General features: G+C 49.6%; 1 protein-coding gene across 1 annotated transcript; it reads left to right on the plus strand.

Annotated features, from left to right (window-relative positions):
* Positions 1-2,180: 2,180 nt before the first annotated feature.
* LOC144175751 (uncharacterized) lies at positions 2,181-13,617 on the plus strand. Its single transcript, XM_077704772.1, has 4 exons — positions 2,181-2,205; positions 2,345-2,827; positions 5,946-6,153; positions 11,888-13,617. Exons 1-4 carry the CDS (start codon positions 2,181-2,183, stop codon positions 13,164-13,166), a joined length of 1,995 nt encoding a protein of 664 aa, XP_077560898.1. The 3' UTR covers positions 13,167-13,617.
* Positions 13,618-16,486: the final 2,869 nt, after the last annotated feature.

Consider the following 16,486-nt stretch of genomic DNA (forward strand, 5'->3'; position numbering starts at 1 on the left):
TACCACATCTTTCTTCGCGAGGCGAAATGATACGTTTATATTTGATTCATAAGATATACCATAATCCCACTTTATGCGATATGTTCATCTTTACGCGATGTGTTCCGACGCCTCGATAATCACCACAGAATCATACGCTTCTCGTGCGGCACCGACACCTTTCATTACTCTTTTTTTTTCTTCTCACGATAAGAGAGTGGAACAATTTACCCGAAGCGGTTGTGTCCATAATAGATTGAAAATTGTTTAGATCGGCCCTATCCGCCCACTTCTCTGTGCAAACAGCTTCACCCATATTCTATACCTATTGTGTACATTGAGCGTGCCATTTTGGCTTGTTTCTCTTTTTTTGCGCTTGTACTGTGTCTCAACGCTTGAATACTTTATTTGTTGCATTACGCCCCCATAAGTTTTCTATTGTACGTTCAATGAATGTCGCCTCCGAACTGTACGTGTTTGTTCTTGAACCGCGCTGTTTCAAAGCTTAACCAGACGAGGGACACAGACAAGGAAACAGCACACAAAGACGGAACGGCGCGCGCATCTTTCCCGCATCTTTCTGTCTTTGTGTGCTCTTCCCTTTTCTGTTTAAGTTTTAATACAGCGCGGTTCAAGAAGATGTGTACCCAACTAGATCGCGCTTTAGCCTTGTGCATGGTTTAGCAGATGTGCCTGTTTCGTTCTATGTATTTGCAATAAGTGTCCTTTTTTTTTTTTTGATCGGTTTTTTTTTCGGCACCATGGTGATATGCAGCCGATTGTAGCATAAACTGCGCTCGTTGTAACTGAATACCTCTGCGCGAGTATTGTATTTTGTTAATGGTGCTGTCACTTATTCTACTGTTACTTTTTTTTTCTTCAGTACCTTCTATGCTATTTCGCACCCACTCCCCTCTATAACGCTTTACCTGGACCTTGGGGGTACAGTAAATAAATGAAAATTGCCGCAGCTCGCACCAGTGGTGCAAGGTTGGAGGAGCAGCGGAGCTGGCGGCCCCCTCTGCCTTCGTCAGAGACCCGGCTGTAGCACCTCCCATTTATTTCCGAACTTGCCGCTGAAAATTCTCCATGACTGGCATGCCCGGATCGTTTCGTTCGCAGGCTTTCACATATTTCCCAAAGTAGGTCGCGTTAGCCCGCGGTAGAACCAGCGGCCAGTCCAAAGCCAACGCCCGCGCTGTATATGAACCCAAAGAAAAGGCTGTGCGCCCTGAATGAGGCGACAGCTCAATCGTATAGAGGCTGGTTTCATAACGCGAGGGATGCAGGTTCGATTCATACCACGGGAAGCGTCTTAGGGGCGAAGCCACTTAGGGTGTCGGGCTCTCGGCGTCTCAGGTCGTCGTCGTGTTACCATCGTCCCATGTAGTCACGGAACTAAAACTCCGGAAAACTCGTGTACTCATCGCGCTATAGAACGTAATGCGTACTAAAAAACACCGAGACACTCGTTTACTCCTCGCGCTGGAGCGCTTCGTAACGTGCACAAAAAAACAAAAAACACCGCACACTCGTTTACGCCTCGCGCTAGAGAATTTCGTGCTTCAAATACTGGAGACTTCTGCAGCAAAGCTGCATGCCTCTACCTCCAACGGTTTCATCTCCATTGGCAAAAATGCCAAGGCGCCAAAAAAAACAATTATACACTGCGCGCATGCCGCTCCCCAGGTTTCCCGTTAGTGGAGATGGCCCGGGGATTTTTTTTCTCCCAATTGGCTAACCATGTGCCCCTGGGGCCTTTGGGTGGCCAAGAGGTTGGGTGCCCGTTTCACTGCGTAAAGGTCCTCGGTTCAATTTTGGCACCTCCCCAACCACATTTTTTAGGGGCAAAGCACCTTAGGTGCTGGGGCTGTCGGCGTTTCCTGTCGTCGTTTCTTGTAGCACGGTACTAAAAAACTGGCACGCTCGTTTTCCAACGCCTCGCGCTAGAACGTAACACTTACTAACAGGAAAGTGCATAATGGATCAAGCCTGTTGAAAATAAACTAACATGATTAAAAGATTTGTGGAACGCTCCCTCTCCGCTTCGTCAATCGTCAAGCGCAAGCAGGAGCTGTTTGTAGGCGGGTTATACTTTGTGTTACACTCAAGTACTTACCGGCTCTCGACGGTAGGCGCTGATCGGGTTGGGTGGTCGTCCGAAGCAAGAAAAGGCATACTTGCCTGGTTCCAGAGCCTCGATGATCACCGAGGACGAGCCTCCAGGTCCAGCGAGTTTTCGTCGTGTTCTCAGTGTTTTCGCGGGGCGGCCCTACGTTTGCGTTGGGTAGCCCCTACCCGCCCTCCCGCGTTGTTGGACGTCTGCTGCCTTCTGGACTTGCCTCTTCCTTGACTTGTGGCCAAGATGGCCTCTCCTCAGCCCGCAGCCGTGCACTACCGGCCTCCAGTGCCGAAGCACAGTGCTTCAAGTTTGATGCGCCGAAAGACGCCTCTGTTGACGACATCATTGATGCCATCGAAGACGTCGTGGGTCCCCACGGCCTCAAGGGCCTCCAACACCAAGGATGCATGAAGTTTTGTGCCGCGGTCACGTGCGCTGCTGTAGGGAAGTCCCTGAATGAGCGTTCTGCCATCGTCGTTATTGGCATTTCGTGCCCAGTTACATGCATCGGACCCCAGATTGTGTACGTAACCGTGTACCGTTTTCAGTGGTACATGAACGACCAATACTTGGGGGCAGCCCTAGCGCCTTACGGTCGGGTGCTCAGCATTCAGTACCCGAACTTCAATAGTGGGCCGCGCATTGAGAACGGCATGCGCCTTGTCCGCATCGAGATGAAGTCGCCCATCCCGAATTTCCTGTCGGTGCGAGGGTACAAGGTGCAGTGTGAGTACAGGGGCGTGAAGAGAGTTTTCTCTCGTTGTGATCTTGTAGGTCACAACGGCACGAACTGTAAAACACCGTGGTGCCGTCGGTGCGAGACATTCGGCCACGAGTTCGACTCGTGCTCGGCCCGATGTCGCCGTTGTCGGGGAGATCACGCCACAGCCGACTGCCTTCGTCCACGTTCTTACGCGCAGGCGGCGAGCGACTTTCCCGAACTGCCCCGAAATACCAGCGAGACCCCTCAGGCGACTTTGACCCCCCTACAGGCACTACCTGCCGATATCCCCTGTAGCCCTGCGCAATCGTCCAACGATGACACGTCGCAGGACAAAGCTACAGTTGATGAGATGCCGATGGATGAATCTCCCTCCTTGCCGTATCCGGACAAGGACACGTCATCATCTGAGGAGCATACTAGCCAGCCCAGTGCAGCGACGGAGAGCAGCTCACCCTCTGATGCTTCCCTTTCGCTGCCAAGCTCTTCGGATATCGAAACAGAGGAAAGTGGCTCTACTGACTTACATACAGCCCCCGCACCACTGAAGTCAGTGTATTCTGCTCGTGCGACCAAGCTTCCCCGAGGACCTCGCAGCCGTGGTCTCCGTGCCCCATCCAACGAGGACGACGTGAAGCCCATTCGTCGTGAGGCGGCAAAACCCTACCATCGCGATGTGACAGCAGCTGACCATCATGGCGCCCCACCTAGACTCTCCGAGGATGCCTCCCTCCCGACCGACCCAGCACCCCTGAGCGAACCGGACTGTTCAACGCAAGGCAAGGACCCGCGTCTGGTCAACCCAATTAATCAGGTGTGGGACATGCTAGGCGCCTCACGAGTGGACAGCAAGCGGCTGTTATCGATGCCAACGCCCTCACATGACACGGCAGACCCCAGTAAGAAACTGTGTCTGCCCGCCTCCAACGCTAGTCCTGATTTGTAAATGAAGGTAGCATCAATGGATTTCGTTGCCAGTCTGGCCATCCTTCATTGTCAGATGGCGGTGTTATTATTGCTTGCCCACGGGGTTTTATGCTGGCGAAATGGAAAGCAGTGGTTGAAACGATTGCCAGCACGAAATCCCATTGATGCTCCTTTCATTGCCATTTTGATGTTCGATTTTGTTTTGGGTTCGACGGCCATTTTGGTCGCCTGTCCTCCTCAGTACGCACATCATGTGACAGCGTTCTTCTTTGCACACGGCCTCTGCCAGCTCCCTCGGTTGCTCCGTTCCGGCATCACGTGCATGTCGTGGGCTCGCCCCACGCTAGGAGCTTGTTTAGCGTTGGGCACGCGAGACGCAGGAAGGCTGTGCCTCACGAGGCCGTATGCTTCACCTTCCTTTAAAAGTGTAACGAGGCCAGCTGAGCGCGTGATCCGCGTCGCTGATTGCTGTGGAGGAGTAAGGGATTGACAGCGGAAAAAAGGCCCTAATTTTACTATATCCTTTAATGCAAGTGCATTTACTTTCTTTAAATGCTCAAGGCTTCCGCAGCCTTGACAAGCAGAGAGAGATCATGCATTTTGCGCGAGCAATGAAAGTGGATGTTATTTTTTTGCAAGAGTGCAATTTTCGCACCCCGCATGATGTTAAATTATTTAAACAGCGTTTTTCAGTTCACGCCTTTTTTTCGCTAAACGACTCTATGGCCTCAGGCGTTGGTGTTGTCTTTTTGAGTGCTTACCTTCGCGACCAAGCACATGTAACTTTTGGCTTTGACGGCCGGGTAATTGCCATTGATTTTTACCTGTTCTCACGCCGGGTGAGGGCAGTTAATTTGTATGCGCCTGCACCGCGCCATCTTTCCGCCAGTTTCTTTCGTTCGCTAGACATTTTTTTGTTGGATGCCTACCCAACTTTTCTAGTGGGGCGATTTTAACTGTGTTGTTGACCCCCAGCGAGACGTTAGAGGGCCAGGCCGAGGAAGGCCCTACAGAGGTGCGAGCGCGTTGCGCGACCTGATGGATCAGTTTCGCCTCTGCGATGCGTGGGTTCATCTACACGGAGATGTGTTTGTTGCAACATGGTCTGGGAGTCGATCGGCCAGTCGTTTAGACAAATTTCTTTTTCCGCCCGAGTTAAGTGGCTTGGTAGAGTTGCGAAGTGTTGTCCTTCCCAGAAGAGGTGCCCAGAATTTCAGATCACGTGCCAGTTTCGGTGAAAATAAAGTCAAATAGAGGTAATCCTAACCCCAATTTGTGGCGAATGGATCAATGCTTGCTTACTGATGCCGTTAGCGTGGCAGGAATTAGGGTTTCTCTAGTGGAGGAAAGGAACACGCATCAAGGGGAAGCCGACTGGGACTGCCTGAAAGCTGGATGGCGTACACTTCTTGCCCAAGCAGGGCGTGAGCGCAAGGTACGCATCACGCGTGAACTAAACGAAACCCTCAGAATGTTACGAATAGTTAAGAGCGCGGATACTGTAACGTTTGCTATGTGAGACTACATGGATCTGCTAAAAGCGCGATATACGAGCGCCTTTTGCGCCAATCATCACGGGCGGCAAGCAAAGCGTTCGTTTTGGGGCGCCCAGTTTCAGATCCGTCGGTCTTAAGGCACGTTAAAGCAGGCTCAATAGATCAGGCATCGCCTGTTCAAGTTCCATACGTACAGTCACCGAATGGTGAACGGAGTACGAATAATGAGGATATCTGCAGGACGTTTGCCCAGTACTTCCAAGAATTTTTCAGTTCAGAGAAGGCTTGCCTTGATGAGAACAGCTTCAAAAATCACGTACGGAACTTTTGCGGGGCACTGCCCAGCGTCCCTAGCTACTGGCACGAGCGTCTCTGTGCCCCTGTCACGGCGGAGGAGCTATGGAAAGTACTGAAAGATATGTGTGACTCCTCCGCTCCTGGTCCTGACAGAATCCCGGCGGGGTTTTACAAAGTGTTTTCCCGGTTCTCGAAGAGCAGATGCTAAGAATGGTGAACGCATTCTTGGCCGAAGGAAGGAAACCCGACTCGTTTCGCGCGGGGACGGTAGTTCTAATAGCTAAGCCCGGCGGCGATCCTTCAGAACCGCATGCCTACCGGCCGATAACTCTGCTGAATGCGGACTACAAGCTGGTAGCGTCTGTGCTGGTTAAACGCATCGGCATGGCACTCCCGGAAATAGTTAGCTTAGCGCAGATGTGCAGCGTCCCCGGCCGCACTATATTCTCGGCGCTGACACTAACTAGAGACCTTTTCACCTTCGCCGCGCGGACGGGCATCTCCGGCTGTTTTGTCTCGGTCGATCAGGCGAAAGCCTTGGATCGGGTCGAGCACCAGTACTTGCTCGCCGTTCTGGAAAACTTCGGCTTTCCTCGGGACTGCGTGGCAAGGTGGGGGGCACTGTACACGGACGTGACATCGCAGCTTTTTGTGAATGGGCAGCTCACTGAACCCTTCTCCGTCACTCGTGGAATAAGACAGGGTTGCCCGCTGTCGCCCCTCCTCTTCGCCCTATGCCTTGATCCGCTTTTGCGTCGAATAATTGACTCCCCTGCTATATGCGGCTTCCCGTTGCCTGGCCAGGGCCAGGTCAAGGTCTCGGCTTACGCGGACGACGTTTCTCTGTTCATAAGATACGAAGACAGTTACGCAGCGTTTTTACGGCTTTTCACGGAGTACAGCGAGTTGTCTGGTGCTCAGCTGAACAGGGGGAAAAGCAAGGCGCTCCGCTTTGGCGCGTTCGCGTCGGACCTGCCTGGCGGCATTGAATGGGCTGCATGAGTTAAAGTGTTGGGGGTTGTCTTTCGCGCGTCGGGCGAAGTGGCGAATGAGACCTGGAGGCAGTTGAAAGGAAAGGCGGAGGCGTGGCTAGCGGTAGCTGCATCCTTCGACCTTTGTTTGCAGGAGCGCAGCTATGTGATAAAAGCCTGTGTGTCGGCAGCCTACTACTACGTAGCGAGGGTGGCGCGGCCACCACGACATGTACTCAGGAAACAGGGAACTATGCTCGGCTCCTTTTTCTGGGGTGGGAAAACTGAAAAAGTGGCCCGCACATGCTTGCGACTTCCAAGCAGAATGGGCGGTTTCAGTATCCCCTGTTTAGAAAACATGAGTAGTCTCCTCGCAATAAGGAACTTGTTCAACCTAGCGAGTGATGAGGAATACCCGGGGCGAAAGCTCTGTGAGTTCTTCCTTGGCACTGACCGGGCATTGTTTTTTGATGGTGTGCGGGTAGCACCGTCAGCCGAGCAGCCACCACCGTTTTATAAGCACGTAATAAAGTCGTTCAGAAATTTGAGAACGCAACTCCCTCACATGACATCCTCAACACACCGCCGAGTAAAATTTGCGAAACCCTCGCAGTGACGCAGCTCACTCAGGACCAGCTTCGAAAGAGCAGAGCGGTAAGGTGGAAGCAGCTGACGGCCTCATTTTTACCGGCCGACGTCAGAGATTTCAGCTGGCAACGCGGCTGGGGGGTCCTGCCCACGGCAGACCGCATCGCAGCATGGGGAGTGGCACCCTCCAACAGGTGCCCACAGTGCGGGCAGCGTAAAACCCTGCAGCATGCGATGTTCGATTGCCAGGTTGCAAAGACCTACTGGAAATTGTTATCTCGGATGTTTGCACACAAACTCGACGCACGCACAAAGTCGCGTGACGCATTTGTTCTGTTTTTACTGTGCCCCAGATCATCTGGAAAATGCGCGGCTTTGCGGCTCTCAGAGCGCGGCCGCAAAAGTGCATGTTTCCAATGCTTCGGAAAATGCGCTCGCGTCTATTCGATCACCTGGAGGTTGAGCTCGCCGCGCGGGGGGAAGAGCAGTTCCTTCAGCGGTGGTCCACTCGGTTTATTCGTGTGGTAAACAAACAAATAGAAGTGTCTATTCTACCCTATTGACTGTTGTATTGATCTTGACGTATTGTCGTGAACTTTCGAGGATGTGATCTACAGATCTTTCAGAGTAATTGTGCTTCTAATAGTGTGTGTACTAGTGAACTATGGAGAACTGTGGAGTGAACTTTGTGTGTAGTGAGTGGTGTAGTGAGTGAAGTGATACATGCAGTGTGTATGGTTTAGGCGACCCGTGTAGTATTTAGCACAGCGGGTCTTTGTATCGGCGATTAATAAATTTTCTTGAAGAGCCCCAGGGATTGTATTAAATTCTGTTTTCACACTCGAGGCGCAGGCATTGCTCGGCGCTCGCGTTGACCCGTTGACCCCAAAGTGGGGCAGACGAGCATTCAAATTGCTTAAATCCGGTTCAACGCCAGAGAGGGCACCACCACCCCAGCGAGCGTGCGATTGCTCCTCCCACCGGCGCTTCTTCCGTACCCGATCAGCGCGCGCCGTGTGGCGGAGAGAGACTTGCAGCCTTTGAACCCACTTTTTCACTGCATACTTCGCGCCTGCCCAGGTTCACATGACTAGAGATAGCCCGTTTTTTTCTTGAGGCGCGCACTCCCAACACCTGCTCGTGGGCTCCTTGCCTCCTCGCCACTTTGCTTCGCACTTCGAGGTTTCTGGTTCGATGGACGGACATTGGTCGGCCAAAACAGCTCCACTGTTCAAAAAGAACTAAGAAAGAGCGTTCGTGTGGCGTCGCTCACAAACACGTGCTACATAGCAACCCCTACACATACGCTCTCAATTGTGACTTCTCCCCCCTCTCCGAATACCTCTACCATCTGCAGGTGACAGACGGGCAATTCCTGGCTTCCGAGCACTGGGAGGGCGCGCTGATGAGCTCTGACAACGCCGACCAGACCTCTCTGCTTAAACCCGTGCCAGAGCTGCAGCGAAGGCCCACGGATGCCTAGACTGATGCCAAGCCGTTTCACCGAGGGATGGCTCAACCAACGCCATTTGATCGAGGAAACGTTTATCTATCTCTCTTTTTCTCTCTCTCTCTCTCCCTCCACTGCAAACTTGCTGACATTTAGGCTGAAAATAACAGTTTCACAAAATAGAGATCAGACGGACATACTGGTTCATGGATTGCGCTTACGCACAGAAAACCTGTAGAGAGTAATAATACATCAATGCAACAATGTCGAAGCCGACGCCTCCAAAGAGATCGCCTTGAGAACGACATTGACATTTTTTCGAATGCAAGCCTAAAGAATAGCGGCGCGGGCCTTGCTTTCACATGTCCGAGGCCCCGTTCTTTCCGGCTACATCACCATACTTGGCAGAGCACTTTCAAGCCTCAATGCGGAACTATATGCTATAATGCACTCATCTATCACCTTCGATAGCGACCCACCTCTACTTTCCTCAATACGCATCCTTACACACTCTTATGAAGCCCTCGCAGCTTTGAGATCTCGCACTTCGATCCATCCTGTTGTTCATGAAATTCAATTGCTGCACCAGGCCAATGCAAGCACATGCGTGGACTGTGTACCTAGCCACGAATTATCTTCTTCAGGTAACCAGGCGGTGCATGAGGCCGCTCAGGAGACTACTTCCTCCCAAGCTGCACTTCTACATGGGCTAAGGCCGTCGCTATAGCCCTCGCTCTCCCCAGCGATGCGCATTTATCAGCACAAGGATTGACGCACCCGTCTAAACGAGCAAACTACAGCTGGCTACCTTAGTCGCTTACCACCTCTTCCCTACTCAATCAAAGTCGTCACTAACACATTTCTTGAAATTGTTGCCTACACACCCGAAACGCTTCGCAAGTGGTATCCCCCCCGCCTGACCTCTGCCCCATGTCCCTACTGACTTACCGCCACATCGTCGGACCTTGCACACCTTGTCTGGTGGTGGCCAGTCTTCACCTGACACTTTGCAATTAAATTCCCTAACCGCATGCCCCAATCTATAACAAATTCAGCTGCTTTAGAATAGGTCAAAACAGCGTGAGGGCCCCCAAGAAATTTGGGGGACGCCAACGCAAAGCACTGGCGGGCAAGTTATAGAACAGGATCTTCCCAGCAACTCGCAGCCCGCTTGGGTCGCTCTGATGCAATGAAAGCGTCACCGCTTTCATCACAACTGAGAATGACAATCCCTAGCGCAGTCGTTCACCACATCATCGCCCCCTTTCCGCTTCGCTAAGCCTACATTCCGCTACGATGGCCAGCCTGCGCGGCCGGTCACCGTAGCGGAATGTAGGCTTTGCATCTTGGCCGATATTTGAGTGTTGCTTTCAAGGTAACTGCGGAGGACAACCCCGCACAATTTTAGTGCGCAGAACTTTGGCGCCCGCTACTGTGGCTCGGTAGCGGCGATGTCCTCGTAACCGAGCGAGCGAACGAGACAGCGAAGTCAGAGAGAAAACGGAGGAAGATCGTCTCGCGAAAGTGTGAGGGGTAGGCTACTCTTCAGCGGCTACGAATGGCGGAAGTGTGGGGGGAGGCAGTGAGACATGCTGGACCGTGGCGACGCGCTGGGAGATGACGCCATAGCAGTGTGTACCGTCGTGCGCTCGACGATGACGCGTCCACTTTTTGAGACGTAGTCGGTGTCGCCGACTTGCAGGCTTACCATCGCTCCCGTCGAGAGAACCAACGAGTGAGTGCTGCCTGCGCGCTGCAGCACTCAGGAGCGAGTGCTGAGTAACGAGGGAGGCAACCGGGGGATGTGCTTCACGCCCTTCTCGTTGCGTGGCCCACTCGAAGCACGTCACATCTGCGCGGGAGGTTCAAACGCGATTTGCAACAACATGCTCGGCGGCAGTGACGCGCTGCGAGATAACGGCAGAGTAGCGCGCGCCGCCGAATGCCCGCTAATCCCGCGATCACTTTCTGCGACGCAGCAGTTATGCGCCGTGACTGAGAAGACTGCAGTTCTCGCTGCGCACAAATTTCCCATTAGGGAGTACAGTAATCGTCAGCGGCTTTTTTTTTACCACACTAACATCTACTTCCTCGCCAGCGGAACTCCTTTTTGCGATTTTTTTTATTTCAGAGGGCGTCGACAAGGGGTTGCTGGCGCGGCCTGCGAGCCGCTTCGAGTAGCTTCGTGGGCCGTGCGGACAGGCACAGCCGGCGTGTGTGCGGAGCGTTTCCGCGAGAAGAAAACGCTTCATGATTTCGTGCTTTATGCATTTCTTGCGAACGATACACGAAATCTACGAACTTAGCTCAGCGATCATCGAAGCCCACACCGGCAACACAACCCGCAGCTTTCGCTTCAGCCGTGGTATCGCGGAGTCTCGGTGACTACAAGAGCGACGGGCAAGTTTAGGGGCGCCTGCTATTTCGGCGAAATTGCGTGCGCGCTCAACCCTAACCCGCCCCCAAGACGGATTAGGTACGGCGCAAGCGCAGTACGGCGCTTCAAGCCGCTTGGGGAACCGAGAGCGTTTCGGGCCACGGTTCTAAAGCTCGCTATTGATGCAGAATTATTATCTTAAATTGCAGTTTACTCAATTAAACGCCGTCTAGCACGGGGTTTTGAGTGGGACCCCCACCCGATATAGCTGTATCGAACTGTCGAACCTGTACGTACTAGTCACTCTACTGCTGATACCATTAACTGTCTCATTAACCTCAGATACCGAGAACTAGCCTATTGACACAATCAATTGATATTTTAGCAACTACAAGCAGCGACAATTCGGGTAAGCGACAATTGACAGCGAGAATTCGGGTAAGCGCGCGCACGATTTTTGATTTTATTGCAGTAAGCTAGACATGCACAGAGGTTGCTGCAGACAGCAGCCAGCAGCATTTATTTACGCCGACAGCGCCATGTACACTGCGCAACAGTGCTCAACAGCACGCTTTGGCCGAAATCTCTTTTTGACACTACCCGGGGTTCTGTTTTGCGTGCGGGCGCTGGTGGTATAATCCTACAGGCAGTGCTTTTCATAGGCAGGGATATGCTTTGTAGCAACACCATGAGTACACGCAAAAACCTATCTTAAAGGAGCCATGAAGAGAAAATACAACTTCGTTTAATTTTGAAGAACTGGGATTCAGTATCTCACTCAGCTCCATTACAGCCCCAAAAGATGTTTTTTAACGAGAAAAAGCAAGAATTATTTAAAAACCTTCAATTTTTTCGCCCCAGTGACGTGTTATGAGCAAAAATGACGTCATACGGGCCAACAATAAAACGTAATTTTCAGTGCCTTAACTGCACGTTAGCATTCAAGTGCTTACTGCAAGGGGGCCCGACACCGGTTTGCGCAGTATGTTTACGCCGCTCCTGACCTTCCAGATCGTGGCCTGCTGGGTTGCTGACAGCGCTGGCCTGGGCGACTACGCTTGGTCACCACCCGGTGGCCTACCAGTGCTTCTAGCGCTCACGCGCTGTTTGGATCAACGACGGATCCTGCTACCGATCACCAGCCCGCCGACAGCACCCTGCGCCTGCAACTACGCCTGGCAACGCTACTCATCGTCGACGTCACCAATCACGTGGGACCTATCCGGCCTACTTAATCATTGGAACATCACCCTCATCTCGGGGCCCGACACCGGTTTGCGCAGTATGTTTACGCCGCTCCTGACCTTCCAGGTTAGTTACCTGACACATTCTAAACAATGCTCAACCAGCAACTACTTCCTTGTCGCGGTGTCGTGCCCCTACGACTTCAAATTCCGCAACTTGCTATGTACATGTTACAAGGTGGGCACCCAACAATTGCTGTCACAGTTGATGTTAGTGCTGTCCGGAGATGTGGAACTAAACCCCGGCCCAACTAAAGCTCAGATAGAAGCCCTATTTGACGCTATCAAGAAGCTAGATGAAACCGTCCTAACCATTCGTGAAGATATTAACCAGCTCAAGGCAGTACAAACTAACCATGAAACACTTCTCTCAACATTAACAAACCGAATTGTAGCGCTAGAAACAGTCAAAATTGAACCCTCACCGAACGCCGTACCCGAAGATGCCGTCAAAATCAAGCATGAAATAGGAACACTAAAAGCTGCTAATACCAACGCTAGTAATCGACTGCGCCGCGATAACCTTCTCTTCTTCGGTATTGAGGACTCTGTAAACGAATCATGGGAAGAATCCGAACTTAACGTGCTAAAATTTTGCACCACCCAACTCGGTATTATGATCGAACCAAGTGCAATTGAACGGGCTAATCGGATCGGAAAATTTGTCCCTGACAAAACAAGACCAATCGTGGTAAAGCTTGCTCACTTCAAAACAAAAGAAAAGATTTTAGGCTGCGGAATCAACCTTAAAGAAACGACCTTCGCCGTAAGGGAAGACTTTGCTGCAGCCACTCGCCTTGCGCGTGCTAAGTTGCTTAAATTCACTCGGCCAAAAAAGTGTGCATTTATGCTGAGAATGGACAAGCTGTTTGTTGGTAACAAGACCTACTTGTATGACGCGAAAAATGATAGCATTACGGAGCTTGAAAACTCACCCATCATTACATTGGATAACAACCCACTATCACAAGCCACCTCCGTTGGCAGCACATGACAGGTTTCGAATCATTCCGCTTCGTGTAACACGTGTGTCCGCCCTATGGCATTTCTAAACTTAAACATCGCATTTACTAACATACGAAGCATAATTCCTAAACGCGATGAACTTTACAGTTTCATAAATGATATCAGTGCTGACATAGTCATACTAACTGAAACATGGTTGCATCAAGACATTATAGATACGGAAGTGTTTCCCTCCAACTTGAACTTCACAATTTTTCGCCGCGATCGAGATACCAAGAGAGGAGGTGGCGTTCTGATAGCCATTACTAATACCCTACCATCTTCACTTATATTCCATGATGACAAAATAGAATTAACCTGGGCACTTGTCTCAAACGGAGCCTCGAAATTTGTTTTTGGCGCCTGCTATAGGCCACCGGACAGCCACCCCGACTTCTGCGACCTACTTCATCAATCCCTACTTACAGTTACCAATAAATATCCTCAGGCACCCATATTTTTATTCGGTGACTTCAACTATCCAGCAATCATCTGGTTGTTGCTTTCAGTGTCGAATGGCTCACCGTCTCAAGAACATCAATTTTTAAACACTGTACTTGATTTTAATCTTCACCAGGCCATAACCTGCCCTACCAGGGGTAGGGCAGGTTATGGCCTGGTGAAGATTAAAATCAAGTACAGTCTACTTGATTAAAATCAAGTAGACCTCCTGCTAACTTGATTAAAATCAAGTAGACTTGATTAAGTCTACTTGATTAAAATCAAGTAGACCTCCTGCTAACTTCGTGTCCTCACGACATAAAAACAATTAACACGCTCCCTGGTGACCACAAACTAATCCATATTTGCATCTCTTCCCCGCTGAAAAAGAAATCACCCACACAGAAGATAATCACAGATTACAAGAGAGGAAATTTTAACGCCATTAATCACGAACTCACAAAATTCTTAGGTAACTTCAGGATTACGCACCTAACTCGTAGTGTCAACGCTAACTGGGAACTTTTTAAGACTACAATGCTTAACCTTAAAAATAAATACATTCCTACTACCCTCATTAAATCAGATTCCAACTGTCAATGGTTTAACAAACAGCTAAAATCACTCTGCAACCGGAAGAAACGCTTGTACAGATCGGCTCACCTAAGCCGAAGTCCAACTGCATCGGAGCGCTATCGCTCATGCGCGAAACAGTACTTAACCGAACTCAAAGCTGCAAAAATTAAATTCTTTTCCCATGACCTATTATCGATTCTTCAATCAAACCCTAACAAATTTTGGCGCATGCTTTCCCCTACGTCACAATCTAATCGATTAGACCTCACTAATGCTGACGGAGAACCAATCGACGCCGCACAGTGCGCTTCTGCTTTGAATGACCCACTTTTCGTCTGTGTTTTCCTCTGCTAATACCAGTGATACCGTAGCATTGCCGGATCCAGAAGCTGTAGCGATGCCAGGGATTGAAATCTCTCCAGAAGGAATATTTAAACTGATTAACAATCTAAAAGTTTCTTCTTCGGCCGGCTGCGACAATATTAACAGTAAATTACTAAAAAGTACCATTTCAGTCTCTAGCCAGATACTTTACTTGATCTTCACACAATCATTACAAACAGGAAACGTACCAGACGATTGGAAGAAGGCTAAGGTTATTGCAATTTTTAAATCAGGCAACCGCGCAATCCCAGCCAACTACCGACCTATTTCCTTAACCAGTATCCCATCTAAAATGCTCGAACATATCATAGCTTCAAATCTTATGACTTATCTGGAATCCATCAATTTTTTCTTTGCTCATCAACATGGTTTCCGAAAACTACTATCGTGCGAAACCCAACTAGCGGAATTCACACATGATATACTTCACTTCATGGACGAAAATCTTCAAACTGACGCCATATTTTTAGATTTCTCTAAAGCATTCGACCGTGTCCCTCATAACCTATTACTATCTAAACTATGCAACCTTGGAATCCCTCTCAACATAATTTCCTGGATAGAAAATTTCCTAAAAAACCGGAAGCAGTTCACAAGCGCTAACGATTATGACTCACCTCTCTCTGACGTAACGTCAGGTGTCCCCCAGGGTGCCTGCCTCTCCCCGCTTCTCTTTCTAATATACATAAACGACTTGCGCAATAACGTACTAACAAAATTAAGACTTTTTGCCGATGACTGCGTGCTGTACTCTCCAATCTATAAACCCGATGACAGAGCTAAACTTCAACATGATCTAGATATAATTGTAGCTTGGTGTGATAAATCTCTAATGCCATTAAACCTCACTAAGTGCAAAATGATGTCATTCACCCGTAAAATGATCCCAGCACAGTACACCTATAGCATAAAGTCTCTTCCCATTCGCCCTACACTATCACAAATATCTCGGAGTGCATCTATCATCGTCGCTATCGTGGTCAAACCATATTCAAATCATCTGTTCGGAGGCCTCACGCACCCTCGGATACCTGCGCCGGAACTTAAAATTAGCCTCACCAGACATTAAAAAGCTAGCTTATGAAACTTATGTCCGACCGAAATTAGCATATGCCTGCTCAATCTGGCACCCCTCACAAACTTATCTTACTAATGATATAGAACGGATTCAAAACCGCGCTGCCCGTTTTATTTGCTCCCAATACTCTAACGATATTAGCATTACCGCACTAAAAGAATCATTGAACCTGCCGTCACTTGAATCTCGTCGCATCATTTCTCGGTTGTGTCTTCTGCATGCTTTCTATTATCATCCTAAATCGCGGCACGTCCTGCTTCAACCATCACACAGAACTTCATCCCGCATAAACCACAGTCATCCTATCGCCACTATCGCACCCATAAATGGACACACATCTGCAATGATTACCTCCTTCTTTCCCAATGGGATTACACTCTGGAATAAACTACCCAATAATTTAGTAACATGCATTAACCGCCAAGCCTTCCGCAATAAACTAAAAATTCACTTGTCACAATCTAACTAAATTTTTTATTCTCCTGCCAGTTTTTACAATAATTTTGAAGTACTGTTTAGAATGTTTCATATTTCCCTTAATGTTTAACCCTGTAACTTTACGTTTACCTTGCACTTGGTAATGTTTACTGTATACGTTGCATTTTGTATCCTTTGTATTATTATTGTTCTCTGAATGTTAACCCTTGGTACCCTTTGAGTTTTTTTTTTGTTTTTGCGTTGTTTCCTATACTTTGTACGCCGCCCCCCCTTATGTTATGCCTTCGGGTCTTTAAGGTGGAATAAATGAAATGAATTAAATGAAATGAAATGAAATTCGGTCAAATGGAACTAGAGGTTCAGTCCAGTTCCAGTCATGTCCAGATTCCGTA

Source organism: Haemaphysalis longicornis, unplaced genomic scaffold, assembly GCF_048455015.1.
Source record: "Haemaphysalis longicornis isolate Haplotype H1 unplaced genomic scaffold, Haemaphysalis longicornis Haplotype H1 scaffold_3, whole genome shotgun sequence".
Lineage (NCBI taxonomy): Eukaryota > Metazoa > Arthropoda > Arachnida > Ixodida > Ixodidae > Haemaphysalis > Haemaphysalis longicornis.